Genomic DNA, 13,512 nt, shown 5'->3' on the forward strand with positions numbered 1-13,512 from the left:
TATGATGTGAGGGCTCCGGGAAGTAGTATCGCGGAGACAGCCTATCCGCGGTGGGCCTGAAGTCGCAAGAAGGGGCCACAACCCGAGGCGGGGGTGACCGGATTCGCGGATCTGGGCGCCTCGGCCCCGCCCACCCCACCCAGAAGGCCGCGGGTCAGCTCCGAACGTTCACCGGAGACACGCCCCACTCACGCTTCTGGCGCGCGACCCGGAAGCGGAAGGGGCTCGTCTCTTTCCCTCTCCTGTGCGTCCATCCTGCGTTGTTGCGGCGGAGCGGGAGCGGGAGCGGGCTGCAACGGTTTTGGTAGCTTGCGGTGAAGGGAGCGGTCTCTGAGATCCCCGAACAGCCGCCGCCATGGCGGATGTGACCGCCCGTAGCCTGCAGTACGAGTACAAGGCGGTGCGTGTGGGCTCGGGGAACGACCCAAGCTAGGAAACCCACTGGGGAGCGGGAGGCGGAGGTTCTAGTCTGAAGGCCGGCAGGTGAACCACGAAAACGGAGTCGAAATCAGATCCGGGAGAAGGTGGGGGTACATGGCGACATGGATAACCCCTGTAGGGACTAGGGCGGGAGGGATAGGCTAAGAGCTCTGCTAGGAGTGTTTGTTCCCTGTCCCCTTGGCTCCATACCCGCCCCCTTTTCCGTCACCCCCAGCGTGCCAACACTTGGTGTGGGTTATCGCGGGCAGTGTTAGGAGCCAGGATCGTTCAGTTGATTTGATCGCTCTTTTCTCGTGCGCAGTTGTGTGGCGCTCTTCCATCTTAAGGAAAATCTCTTATTCCGAATGTGCTTATCAGCATTTAGTTGCTGCAGTTCTTACTAATTTTGATATTATCAAGTCGTATTCCTGTGATACAGGAAGTGGCCCTACTCCTGTCAGTACTTGGATAACATTGTGATCTTTTCAGAACTCGAATCTTGTCCTCCAAGCTGACCGCTCTCTCATTGATCGGACCCGGCGGGATGAACCCACGGGAGAGGTGCTGTCCCTGGTTGGGAAGTTGGAGGGCACCCGGATGGGAGATAAGGCTCAACGGACCAAACCACAGATGCAGGAGGAAAGAAGAGCCAAGTGAGTATCAAGGAGAAAATGATTTTGGGGCGATACAAAATCCACCTCTTCTTGAGCATTTGAGCAGTGTTTTTGCCAAAATGTTTAGTGCAAGATGAGTACTGAAGTGAGAAAACAACTCTTATAATGATTTTATTTATTTATTTATTTATTTATTTATTTATATATTTAGGAGACAGAGCAAGGGTAGGAGCAGAGGGAGAGGGACAGACATGTTCCCTGCTGAGCAATAGCCAACTCAGGGCATGATCCACCACTCTGAGATCATGACCTGAGCCAAAATCAAAAGTCGGACGTTTAACCAACTGAGCCACCCAGGCGCCCTGAGAAAACAACTTTTTGATCTTTTTCTAATATAAATGTTTCTGATCCATAGGGAGATCTTAATTTTTTCCATGGTATTTTCAAGACCCTTGCTATTCCCTGTCTCATTAACTCTTTTTCTTCCATTATAAACTTCCCACCCCTGCTTCTTTCCTCTGATGTTGCCCACTTCTGCTTTCATTGGTGTGGACTAATACTGAAGTATCCATAATATGAAAGACAGGTTGTTTGTTTTTTTGTTTTTGTTGTGTTTTGTGTTTTTTTTTTTCTTTTTGGGGGCTATATTTCAAAACTGAAATGGTCATTGAACTTTACTTGATCCTTATATTTTGAAATCCCTGATATCTTTGTCTCTTTCCTCCCATGATGAAGTCTCAAAATATTGGTAGGCCCAGTTTTAATTAGTTATATTTGGGTTTGTTTGTTTTAAGATTTTATTTTTAAGTAATTTCTGCAGCATGGGGCTTGAACCCACAACTCCCGGATCGAGTTGTTTGCTCTTTCGACTGAGCCAGCCAGGCCCCCTTGATTAGATATATTTGGAATGAGTTAATACGTCACTGGTTCTCCACTTTGCAGATTATGGCTTCCTTTCCAGGTTTGTTACAATTTGTTGGGAATCAATGGCAGTAGCCTCTTTCTCTGGCTGGAAAAAGAAAATGTATGTGAAAGGTGGCAAGTCAAAATTCGATTAAATAGTGTTGTCATGCCAAGTAACAAGGGGTCCTTTTTCAAATGAATGAGGAGGCTGTCTCATTGCAACGTTTATTGCATCTAAAGAGAATAACAAAGGATTCCCTTCCTGCTATTACTGTGTTCCCATAAAGATGGCCTAGTGGAGGGACACCTCGGTGGCTCGGTTGAACATCTGCCTTTGGCTTGGGTCACGATCCTGGGGTCCTGGGATCAAGTCCCATATTGGGCTCCCTGCTCAGTGGGGAGTCTCTGTCTCCCTCTTCCCCTCCCCTCCTCGTGCTCTTTCTCTCACTCTCTCAAATAAATAAAATCTTTAAAAAAGAAAAAAAAAAAAGATGGCTGAATGGGAATCATTTGCTGAAGTACAGATTCATGGTTTTTTTGTTTTGTTTTGTTTTGTTTTTAAGATTTTATTTATTTGGGGCACCTGGGTGGCTCAGTGGGTTAAAGTGGGTTAAAGCCTCTGCTCTCTGCTCGGGCTCTCTGCTCGGTGGGGAGCCTGCTTCTTCCTCTTTGCCTGCCTCTTGGCCTACTTGTGATCGCTCTGTCAAATAAATAAATAAGATCTTTTAAAAAAAAGATTTTATTTATTTATCTTATAGATATCACAAGTAGGCCGAGAGGCAGGCAGAGAGAGGGGGAAAGCAGGCACCCTTCTGAGCAGAGAGCTCCATACGGGGCTCAGTCCCAGGACCCTGAGATCATGACCTGAGCCAAAGGCAGAGGCTTAACCCACTGAGCCACCCGGGTACCCCAGATTTATGTTTTTAAATATTACTTGTGTGCCATGAAGCTGAGGAGAAGAGGGTAGGCTTGATTTAGTTTTGCTTTTGGGATGTAGGTTGTGCTTGTTAAACATCATGTGTTCATTAGGCGAAGAAAGCGTGATGAGGACCGACATGACATTAACAAGATGAAGGGTTATACCCTGCTGTCTGAGGGCATCGATGAGATGGTGGGCATCATCTATAAGCCCAAGACTAAAGAGACCCGGGAGACCTATGAGGTGCTGCTTAGCTTCATCCAGGCTGCCCTTGGAGACCAGGTGAGGAAGCCAGAGGGTGAAGCTGTGTTTTTTGAGAGGGAGAGAGTCACAGTGGGGAGGTACCAGAAGAACCTTGTCTGTGGATTTTTCTGTGTGGGCCATAGCAGTTTGTAGAAGTCGCTGATATTTAGTGAGCATTCACCTTTCGTGCTTGCTTTCAGTCCTCACGTTAGCTCTGTGACTAGGTGCAATTAATACTCATTTTCCAGGCTGGTCCGAGTGCAGTGGTGTTTACAATACTCATTTTCCATTTTTATCAATGAGAGATAAGAGGCAAGGAATAGTTGGGTAATTTTCCCACATCACAGAGGTAGTATTTGGCAGGGCCACCGTATGAGCCTGGGTGTTCTCTATCCGGAATCCCTGCTCTTGATCCTTATACATGTGGGATTAGATTAAGGGTCTTTATAAGTCTCAGAGGCTCTGGTGAGGATGAAGAATTACCAAAAGTTTGATGGGCTGGAGGAACACTGAGCAGTATCTCTGTCCCCTGGAGAAAGGCGCCAGACTGTTATGGAAGCTGGGTCCTAATCTTTTAAAATCCACCTACCTAATCTTTTTAAAAACAGATGGGTTTTCCTACAGTTATTGCGTTGTTTTTTTGTTTTTGTTTTAAAGATTTTATTTATTTATTTGATAGACGGAGATCACAAGTAGGCAGAGAGGCAGGCAGAGAGAGAAGAGGAAGCAGGCTCCCTGCTGAGCAGAGAGACCAATGCGGGGCTCGATCCCAGGACCCTGGGATCATGACCTGAGCCAAAGGCAGAGCCTACTGAGCCACCCAGGCACCCCAGTTGTTGCGTTTTTTAATTAATAGTAATGAAAATGGTCAGAACATGTATTCAGGTTTTAAAGAGGTGTGGGTCTTCATAGCCCGTTGTTACATAAAGCTGGCCAGGGATGTTCTGTGTCTTGTTCTAAATTATTTTTTTTTTGCCACCAGCCACGTGATATCCTTTGTGGGGCAGCTGATGAAGTTCTAGCTGTTCTAAAGAATGAAAAGCTTCGGGACAAGGAAAGAAGAAAGGAGATAGACCTGCTGTTGGGTCAGACAGATGATACCAGATACCATGTGCTAGTGAACTTGGGCAAAAAGATCACAGACTATGGTGGAGACAAGGAAATCCAGAATATGGGTAACTGAGCTCTTTATGTCCTTATCATATTAAGTGGTTGCTTTTGATCTCTAAACTTGATTTTCAAGCCTCAATCATTAAAACCTCTGAATGTGTCCTTGAGTTCCCATAACTTGTTGGGTGTTTGAGAACTTGTGATCTATGAATCCAAGTCCATAGATTGTAACAGCTATTTCTTAGTCTTAAGACCTTTTGTATAGAACCTAGGGGAAAACGTAGGCAGAGCCTATGTGGAGGTGGGGGTGGGGTGTGCTCAGGTGGTTCAAGCTGTGTGAGGCTGTGTCCAGGGTTGGTGGGTTAGAGAAGGCCTTAGTGGTGGCAGTATGAATGACTCTCTTATGTTAAGTGTCTTCATCTCTGGGTCCTGAGACCATAGATATGTAGTGAGGCTGGGTAGGTCAGGTAGTTGGGGAGGAATTAGCTCCCTAGTGCCTCATTTCACTAATTTATTATTGTTTTTTTCTAATCCCTTATTGTTGCAGATGACAACATTGATGAGACATATGGTGTGAATGTTCAGTTTGAGTCTGATGAGGAGGTGAGTGATAAAGCAAACCGACCCATTGTCGGTTATGTTGTTAAGGTGAGGGGACTACTTCTGGCGTAAAGAAGCTCCCTAGCTTAAGCCAGATAAATTTTTATGGTCTTGTATGGGTGTCAGCTTTGGGCATAAATACTACTTTTTTTTTTTTTAAGGTTTTATTTATTTATTTGACAGAGACATAGCGAGAAAGGGAACACAAACAGGGGGACTGGGAGAAGGAGAAGCAGGTTTCCTGCTGATCAGGGAGCCTGTTTCGGGGCTTGATCCCAGGACCTTGGGATCGTGATCTGAGCAGAAGGCAGACGCTTAACAACTGAGCCGCCCAGGCACCCCATAAATTTTATTCTGCTAAAAATTTGCTATGGTTATCTTTAGGGATTTATAAAGCAAATTTATGCTCATAAATGTAAACATAACAATACTTTAAAACCAACCAAGTGGATCAGCAAAAAGACAAAAAGTACATTGTATACCTTCATCAAGGGTGTACACCACTATGTTTTATTCCATTTCAATCTTACTGTGAGAATTTTCCACTTTCAGTATTGTGTCCTGCTGCCAGTTGCTAAACCATGCACATTGGCCCAGGAGCATGGGCCTGTTACTCATGGTTGTCTAAGTAACAGTTGTAGCACCGATAAAATTTACCAGCTCATCAGAATTCTTGAATATAACTAAATAGGTACAAGTGGGACCCTTGAAAAAATTTTCAGAGTTGCTTTATGGTTCTCAGTGGGCAAGTTTGGCTCAGGTAAGGTGCTGGCCTCAAAATCTCATATACTGAGTAAGACCAGAAGCAGGGGTAGCACAAGAGAGTCAGAGGAAAGAGCCCCCAGCTGGGAGCCATGAGATCTGAAGTTTGGCCCTATATCTCAGGCAGGTCATTTTGCGTGTTCCTCCTCCATCTGCTAAATAAGATGCCTGAAGTGGATGACTGCTAAGCTGCTTCCTGCAGTGTAGTTAATAGGATTATTTTTTAAAGATTTATTTATTTTTTTTTAGAAAGAGCAAGAGCATGAGTGGGAGGGCAGAGGGAGAGGGAGAGTTAATGTCAAGCAGACTCCATGCTGAGTGCAGAGCCTGACCTAGTGCTTGATCCCAGGACTCTCAAGATCATGACTGGAGCTGAAATCAAGAGTTGGTTGTGCACTACCCAGGTGCCATGATAGGATTTTTTTTTTTGTTAGTTTCTGTTTATGTAATCTCTGCACCCAGCATGGGGCTCGAATTCATAACCCTGAGATCAAGAGTTGCATGTGCTCCAGGTTTGTTTGCTATTTAAAATCATAAAATCCAGTTGACTAGGGATGCCTGGCTGGTGCAGTCAGTAGAGCTTGCGACTCTGGATATTAGGGTTTTAAGTTTGAGCCCCACATTGGGTTCAGGTTACTTAAAACTTAAAAATAAAGTGGTAACAAACTACAGGGGAGTGTTTCACTTGTAGCATTCATTCATTTATCAGATGTTTTCTAATTAAGTACCTCTTTGTAACCCGATCCTATGCTAAGTACTGAATACTTACAGTGTGAGAGAGTGTGAGTAAAGACAGTGGAGAGCGAGCTAAGTGGTCTCCACATCTCTGGATCACTGTGTGTTTTCCCAAGCGTAGTTTCTTTATTGTTCTTCTCTCCTGTTAGTTGATAGTTCTGTTTTTTTTCATTTATTGAATGTGCGTATACGAGAGAGACCGTGATCCAGTTGGTTGCCACTGTGGCAGCCTAAGGGGAGAGGCAGAAGAGAGGGTAGAAGCATCTCGTGAACCCGTGCCAAGGGGACTTAGGGTAGTGCTATCATTCAGTTACGTGTACTCTGGAATAAGGCTGACCCTGGCTCCGGGAAGCTATTGGTTTCCCCCAAGAGCCATTGTTCCAGCCATGGAGCTAATTTTAAGGAACTCAAGGTAGAGGGTCTGTGGTGATGTTAGGGTCACCTCCAAATCATGAATTGGTGTTGGGCTATTTTTGTAGGAAGGTGATGAAGATGTGTACGGAGAGGTTCGAGAAGAGGCGTCTGATGATGACATGGAAGGGGACGAGGCTGTGGTGCGTTGCACCCTTTCGGCTAACGTAAGTACGGCTCTTCCTTGCCCTTTGCTGCAAGGCTAGGCGATTTCTGGGTGTAGGGTTTGTTTTTCATACTTAGGTCCTGTTATATACTAACTTACCAAGGTAGCCTTTTATAGGAGCCATATTAAGCTTTTTTTTTTTTTTTTAATTTTATTTATATATTTGACAGAGATACAGCAAGAGGGGGAACACAAGCGGGGAGTGGGGGAAGGAGAAGCAGGCTTCCTGCCAAGCAGGGAGCCTGATATGGGGCTTTGATCCCAGGATACTGGGATCACGACTTGAGCTAAAGGCAGATGCGCAGTGACTGAGCCACCCAGGTGCCCCCTTAATAAACTTTTCTCTGTGTTGATTTTATTAAGATTTCAGTTACTCATTCTTCCCAAAGGCATGTGTTGATGAAATGTTAGTTTGGTATGCTTCTGAACTCGATATAACAGGGTTTTGTTTTTTGTTTTTGATTTTAATTCTGGGAAGTCCTCAAACGGCTGGTAGGCTCTGGATGGCAAGGGGAATTTTGTTGCAGGATTATGTGAGAGCAGTTGGGCAGACGGAGACATGGTGTGAGCTAACGACCCGGTTACTTCCGTAGCTTGTAGCCTCAGGGGAACTGATGAGTTCCAAGAAGAAGGATTTGCACCCTCGGGATATTGATGCATTTTGGCTACAGCGGCAGCTCAGTCGCTTCTATGATGATGCCATTGTGTCACAGAAGAAGGCAGATGAAGTATTGGAGATCTTGAAGGTACGGCCAAGATGTTGTTTTGTGCTCATGTAGGTGTTTCAGCAGATGGGACAGTGGATGAGGCAGATGGCTGCGCTGTTACTAGTGGCATTACCTTCTCTCTGCAGACGGCCAGTGATGATCGGGAGTGTGAGAACCAGCTGGTTCTGCTCCTTGGTTTCAACACGTTCGATTTTATTAAAGTGTTGCGACAGCACAGGATGATGAGTGAGTATACAGTGGTCCTTTCTGGAGCACATATGTGATGTGTGTGTGTGAAGGAGACGCTTAACTTCCATAGCTTCGGCGCCTGTTTTTGTTAGCTTGCTTTCTGCCGCAGCCCCTCCTGTTCACCTTCCCTTTCTTCCTTTGCTGTTGGCAGTTTTATACTGTACCTTACTGGCCAGTGCACAGAGTGAAGCCGAAAAGGAAAGGATCATGGGAAAGATGGAAGCTGATCCAGAGCTCTCCAAGTTCCTCTACCAGCTCCACGAGACTGAAAAGGAGGATCTGATCCGGGTAAGACCTGGGTTGGTTTATCTGCCTGATTCCGAGCTAGAGTGTTTGCTTTGGAAAAGAGACATCAGTTAGAAGATTGTAGCTTAGGAGTACCTGGATTTCTCAGTTGATTGAGTGTCTGACTCAATTTCTTCTCAGGTCATGCTCCTCCTTGAGATCGAGACCCATGTCGGGCTCTAAGTTGAGTGTGGCGCCTGCTTGGGACTTTCCCTCCTTCTGCCCCTCCCACTCATGCATGCTCTCTCTCAGAAAAATTGTAGCGTAAAGCTGAATTCCTATTACAACGCGATGTTGAGGGGTGCCAGGGTGGCTCAGTCATTAAGTGCCTGCCTTTGGCTCGGGTCATGATCCCAGGGTCCTGGGATGGAACTCCACTCAATGGGGAGTCGGCTTTTCCCTCTGCCCTCTCCCCCACCCTGCTTGCGTGCTCTCTCTCTCTCTCTCTTGTTCTATGTGCACCCTCTCTCTCAAATAAAATCTTAAAAAGTTGGGGGCGGGTTGAAGAAGTAAACTATTTCTCTGAATTCTTTGAGGTTTGTCACTGGTAGAAATTAGAATTAACACACTCACATTGGTGTGGTCAAGAGTCAGCCGGCTGCCTGCTGTCTTCACCAGCACCAGGGGCCCTTCACGGTTTACACAGTAAATCATGGTATCTACTGAAAATGCAGGGATAGAACCCGTATGTTGGCTGAACACAGAACCCACACTTCTACCCTTAGGGTTAGCCCCCGCTCCCCCCCCCCTTTTTTTTTAAAGATTTTATTTATTTATTTGACAGACAGAGATCACAAGTAGGCAGAGAGGCAGGCAGAGAGAGGAAGGGAAGCAGACTCCCTGCCCCCCGAGCAGAGAGTCCGATGCAGGGCTCGATCCCAGGACCCTGGGATCATGACCTGAGCCAAAGGCAGAGGCTTTAACCCACTGAGCCATCCAGGCGCCCCAAGTGTTAGTCCTTGATGCTGAATTGTTGAACATCTACTTTTGAAATCTTTGCAGTATGCACTGTCCTTTCATATATTTTTTTTTTTACAGGAAAATTTTTTTTTTTTAAAAGATTTTATTTTTTCATTTGAGAGAGAGGAGAGTGTGCACACCCATGAGTGGAGGGAAGGGCAGATTGAGAGAGACAACAGACTCCCCACTGAGTAGGGATCTTGATATGGGGCTTGATCCCAGGACCCTTAGATTATGACCTGAGCTGAAATCAGATGCCTAACCTACTGAGCCACGAAGGCCCATCTGCATTAAAGCTATTCACTTGCTTTCATCATTCTGGTTGTCCCTGTGGCAAGTGTCTGAACGTAGAGGACTGTCTTTTCTGTCTTGGGACTTACTGGTCAGCACCTGTGAATCAGGCTTAGCTAAGCAGGGACTGAAAGGGACCAGAACCTGCAGTGGTGATGAATTGTTGTTCTTTTGCCTTTCCCATTGCAGGAGGAAAGGTCCCGGAGAGAGCGAGTGCGTCAGTCCCGGATGGACACGGACTTGGAAACCATGGATCTGGACCAGGGTGGAGAGGTAAGTCTCAGGGTCATTTCCAAGGTGCTTCCGGATGGGAAGTGCATTTGTTCACCTCGCTCATTTTGTGTTTTTGTTTTTTATACTCCTAGGCACTGGCTCCACGACAGGTTCTGGACTTGGAGGACCTGGTTTTTACACAGGGGAGCCACTTCATGGCCAATAAACGTTGTCAGCTTCCTGATGGGTCCTTCCGTCGTCAGCGCAAGGGCTATGAGGAAGTGCACGTGCCTGCTCTGAAGCCCAAGCCCTTCGGTTCAGAAGAAGTGAGCGAATTGCTCTTCTCCGTTTTCTTCAGTTTTCACCTCCCTTCCAGCTTAGATTTTAATTTTAGACCACTGGCCAGAATGTGGCCTTATCTCATCGATGGTTTATCTGTGATGTGGAAGCTGCTTCAGGGGTCTCCGTGTTTTGATCTCAAGTCCGGGGAACAGTAGTGAATCTCCATCAGCAGAGAGAGCCATGGGGGGGCAGTGCCAGGAGGTGTGGTCCTGGCCATCCCCCTGAAACAGCCTGCGCCAGGGTGCTGCCAGCAGGATGTGAATAGCGTTTCTCTCTTCTAGCAACTACTTCCTGTGGAGAAGCTGCCCAAGTATGCCCAGGCCGGATTCGAGGGCTTCAAAACCTTGAATCGGATCCAGAGTAAACTCTACCGTGCTGCGCTGGAGACAGACGAGAACCTGCTGCTGTGCGCGCCTACTGTAAGCATCGCCCTGACCGCTCTGCTCTGGCAGGAAGTGCCGTCTGTTTTCTGTGGCGAGATCGTTTGTCTTCACCCATGTCCGTCCATAGCACCTCCCTCGCCTGCCCCAACTTTTTTCTTCTCTGACGGAAGAGATGTTAAACAGTCAGATATAATTCCCACGACATGCTCCTGTATCTATTCTGGTGATAAGCCTGGGAAGTGAGGGCAGGGGAGCAGACCTTCTCATCCCTGACTTCCACCTTAGGGTGCGGGTAAAACCAACGTGGCCCTGATGTGTATGCTCCGAGAGATAGGGAAGCACATTAACATGGACGGCACTATCAATGTGGATGACTTCAAGATCATCTACATCGCTCCCATGCGGTCTCTGGTGCAGGAGATGGTGGGCAGTTTCGGAAAGGTAAGGCGGTGGAGAGGTATTGGGGATGGGTCTGGGGCATCACTGCTTCGTTTGCTGAATGTGAACTTGATTTGTTTCGGATATATGTTTTTAGTGTTTGTAGTCTAATTCATTTGATATCTCCCTGCTGGGTTGATACCTCCTTCCAGTACCTCCCTCTCAGACTTCCCAAAGTGTGATGGCAAGGCCCCCTTTTTTTGCCTGACGTGCCTCTCCTCCACCTAGCGCCTGGCCACCTATGGCATCACTGTTGCAGAACTGACTGGTGACCACCAGCTGTGCAAGGAGGAGATCAGCGCCACTCAGATCATCGTCTGCACCCCCGAGAAGTGGGACATCATTACCCGCAAGGGTGGGGAGCGCACCTACACGCAGCTTGTGCGGCTCATCATTCTGGTGAGCAGGGAGTACTTGGGGATGTAGAGACCAGGCCTGGTCAAGGAGGGTTTCCTGGGATTATTTTTATTTATTTATTTATTTTAAAGATCTATTTACTCATTTGAGAGAGTGAGCAGGGAGGGGTGGGGGTGGGGGAGAGAAAATCTCACGCAGACACCCCACGGAGCCCAGAGCCCACCGTGGGTCTGGATCTCATGACCTGAGCTTGTGACCTGAGCTGAAATCAAGGGTGGGATGCTTAACCAACTGAGGTGGGTTTCAGTGCTGACCATTTCTTCCATGCTTTCTTCCAGTCACTAGCCTGTATGGTGACAGCTGTTGTCAGCATTGCTGTTACCATTAAATGAGAATTTGCACTTAATTGAAGAATTTCTGAGGATGTGCATGGTATTTGCCATGTTGTTCCTCATGTGTTTTTTATGTCTGGAGTATTTTGAAATGAATGTCAACAGACATAACTGATTGTGTCTTCCCAGGATATTAAAGGCTTTATAAATGAATAATCCATTCTCAGGGAATGAGGAAGGAGTCAGGAGATTGTGTTCCATATACACAGAAGCACACATGCAAAAATGACTTTGAGTCTGAGTGTAGTTTCCGTAAGTTGTCTGGGAGAGTGGAAGGAGGTCCTGCGTGTTGATTTTCAGTATCCTAGAGCAGGGGTTGGCTGACTCTGGCTCCTGGTTTTGGAATATAGCCGTACCCATTTAATTACATAGGGTTTACAGCTGCTTTTCTGCTGCATTGACCCAAGTTAACTATAATGGACTCTTGAATAACGCAAGCTTGATCTGTATGGGTCCACTTGTATATTGATTTTTTTAAAGGTAAATACAGTATTGTATTATAAATGTTTTTTCTTTATATTTTTAAGTACCTTTTTTAGCATACTTTGTTGTAAGAATGTAGTATATAACACATATGAAGTACATGTTAGCCAACTGTGTATGTTATTGTAAAACTTCTGGTAAAGGGTAGGCTATTTGTAATTCAGTTTTGGGGGAATGAAAGTTATGAGTAGATTCTTGACTATGTGGGTGCACCCCAACCCTCTGTGTTGTACAAGGTTCAACTCTGTTTGTAGCAGAGATTTTATGGCCCACAAGCCTAAAATATTGATTGCCAGACCCTGCTTTTGAGCCTTGCTAGTTCAAAGTCTTTTATTTTTATATTTTGTTATTTGACAGAGAGGGAGATAACAAGTAGGCAGAGGGGGGGGGAAGCAGGCTCCCTGCTGAGCAGAGAGCCCAATGTGGGGCTCAATCCCAGGACCCTGAGATCATGACCTGAGCCGAAGGCAGAGGCTTAACCCACTGAGCCACTCAGGTACCCCAGTTCAAAGTGTTGTTACAGGCAGAGTACCTGGCCCCATTCCACACCTACTAAAATATAATCTTTTTTTTTAAAGATATTTATTTATTGAGAGAGAGAGTGAGCCAGGAGAGCTAGAGGGAGAGGGAGGGAGAGAATCTCAGTGCAGAGCCCCTGGGGCTTGATCTACTTTTTAGTGATATGCCCTGCTGCATGCTGAAATTCGAACAGCACTGCATTAGGCTATGTGAGCTCATCCTTTGATTCACGATGCCTTTTGCAAGTACAGAGTAGTAGGGATCACTGTGCAGAGGTGAAGCCTTGTGTGATAGAAATACTGTCCGTGCAGAAGCTTCATTTCCGTAAAGAAATTTTATCTTTGAAGTTGTGAGCTCATTGACCTAAAGCATCAGATTTTCTTGCATTAAAGCATATGTTTTACTAAACTAGCAACACAGCTCAATGGTCACAGCATGGTATTTCCTGGGGTATTTCCTAGTGAATGTTGTCTCACCCTTTGGGTTTCTCTTGCTGGGATCCCTTTTCTTCCTTATTGGGCATATCTGGTACATATTACAAGACAGGACCGTTCTCTGGAAAGAGGGCTCCATTTTTCTGGTTCTAGAGGTAATTTGTGGCCCCCTCATCCATATCTTAGGATGAGATCCATCTTCTCCACGATGACAGAGGTCCTGTCTTAGAAGCTTTGGTGGCCAGGGCCATTCGAAACATTGAGATGACCCAGGAGGATGTCCGACTCATTGGTCTTAGTGCCACCCTCCCCAACTATGAAGATGTGGCTACCTTCCTGCGTGTTGATCCTGCTAAAGGCCTTTTCTACTTTGACAACAGGTATGAGAAAAAGCAGGAGAAGTTTAACCAGGGTGACCTTCCTGCTGCCCTTCCCCTTTTTCAAGGAGCTTTGTTGGATTGAGTATTAGAAGGTTTTTGGGTTTTAACATGGTGTGAATCCAGAAAGGAGTTATCATTCCTGGGCAGTGAAAATGGTTTTATTTCCTCAGTTTTCTATGCCAGAAACCTCATTTGT

At 46.2% G+C, this 13,512-nt stretch overlaps 1 protein-coding gene across 1 annotated transcript in view; it reads left to right on the forward strand.

Annotated features, from left to right (window-relative positions):
• The first annotated feature begins 226 nt into the window (after nt 1–226).
• The window catches only part of SNRNP200 (small nuclear ribonucleoprotein U5 subunit 200), a 29,738-nt gene continuing 16,452 nt past the window's right edge, over nt 227–13,512 (forward strand). Inside the window, exons 1-15 of the mRNA XM_059405546.1 lie at nt 227–400; nt 910–1,073; nt 2,967–3,138; nt 4,082–4,274; nt 4,757–4,812; nt 6,786–6,884; nt 7,477–7,629; nt 7,737–7,836; nt 7,991–8,127; nt 9,565–9,648; nt 9,741–9,914; nt 10,212–10,349; nt 10,599–10,754; nt 10,980–11,150; nt 13,123–13,316. Coding sequence (XP_059261529.1) covers nt 356–400; nt 910–1,073; nt 2,967–3,138; nt 4,082–4,274; nt 4,757–4,812; nt 6,786–6,884; nt 7,477–7,629; nt 7,737–7,836; nt 7,991–8,127; nt 9,565–9,648; nt 9,741–9,914; nt 10,212–10,349; nt 10,599–10,754; nt 10,980–11,150; nt 13,123–13,316 — 2,036 coding nt within the window. The 5' untranslated portion in view covers nt 227–355. The remainder of the gene's footprint in view (nt 401–909; nt 1,074–2,966; nt 3,139–4,081; nt 4,275–4,756; nt 4,813–6,785; nt 6,885–7,476; nt 7,630–7,736; nt 7,837–7,990; nt 8,128–9,564; nt 9,649–9,740; nt 9,915–10,211; nt 10,350–10,598; nt 10,755–10,979; nt 11,151–13,122; nt 13,317–13,512) is intronic.

The sequence above is a fragment of the Mustela nigripes genome, chromosome 7 (assembly GCF_022355385.1).
Source record: "Mustela nigripes isolate SB6536 chromosome 7, MUSNIG.SB6536, whole genome shotgun sequence".
Lineage (NCBI taxonomy): Eukaryota > Metazoa > Chordata > Mammalia > Carnivora > Mustelidae > Mustela > Mustela nigripes.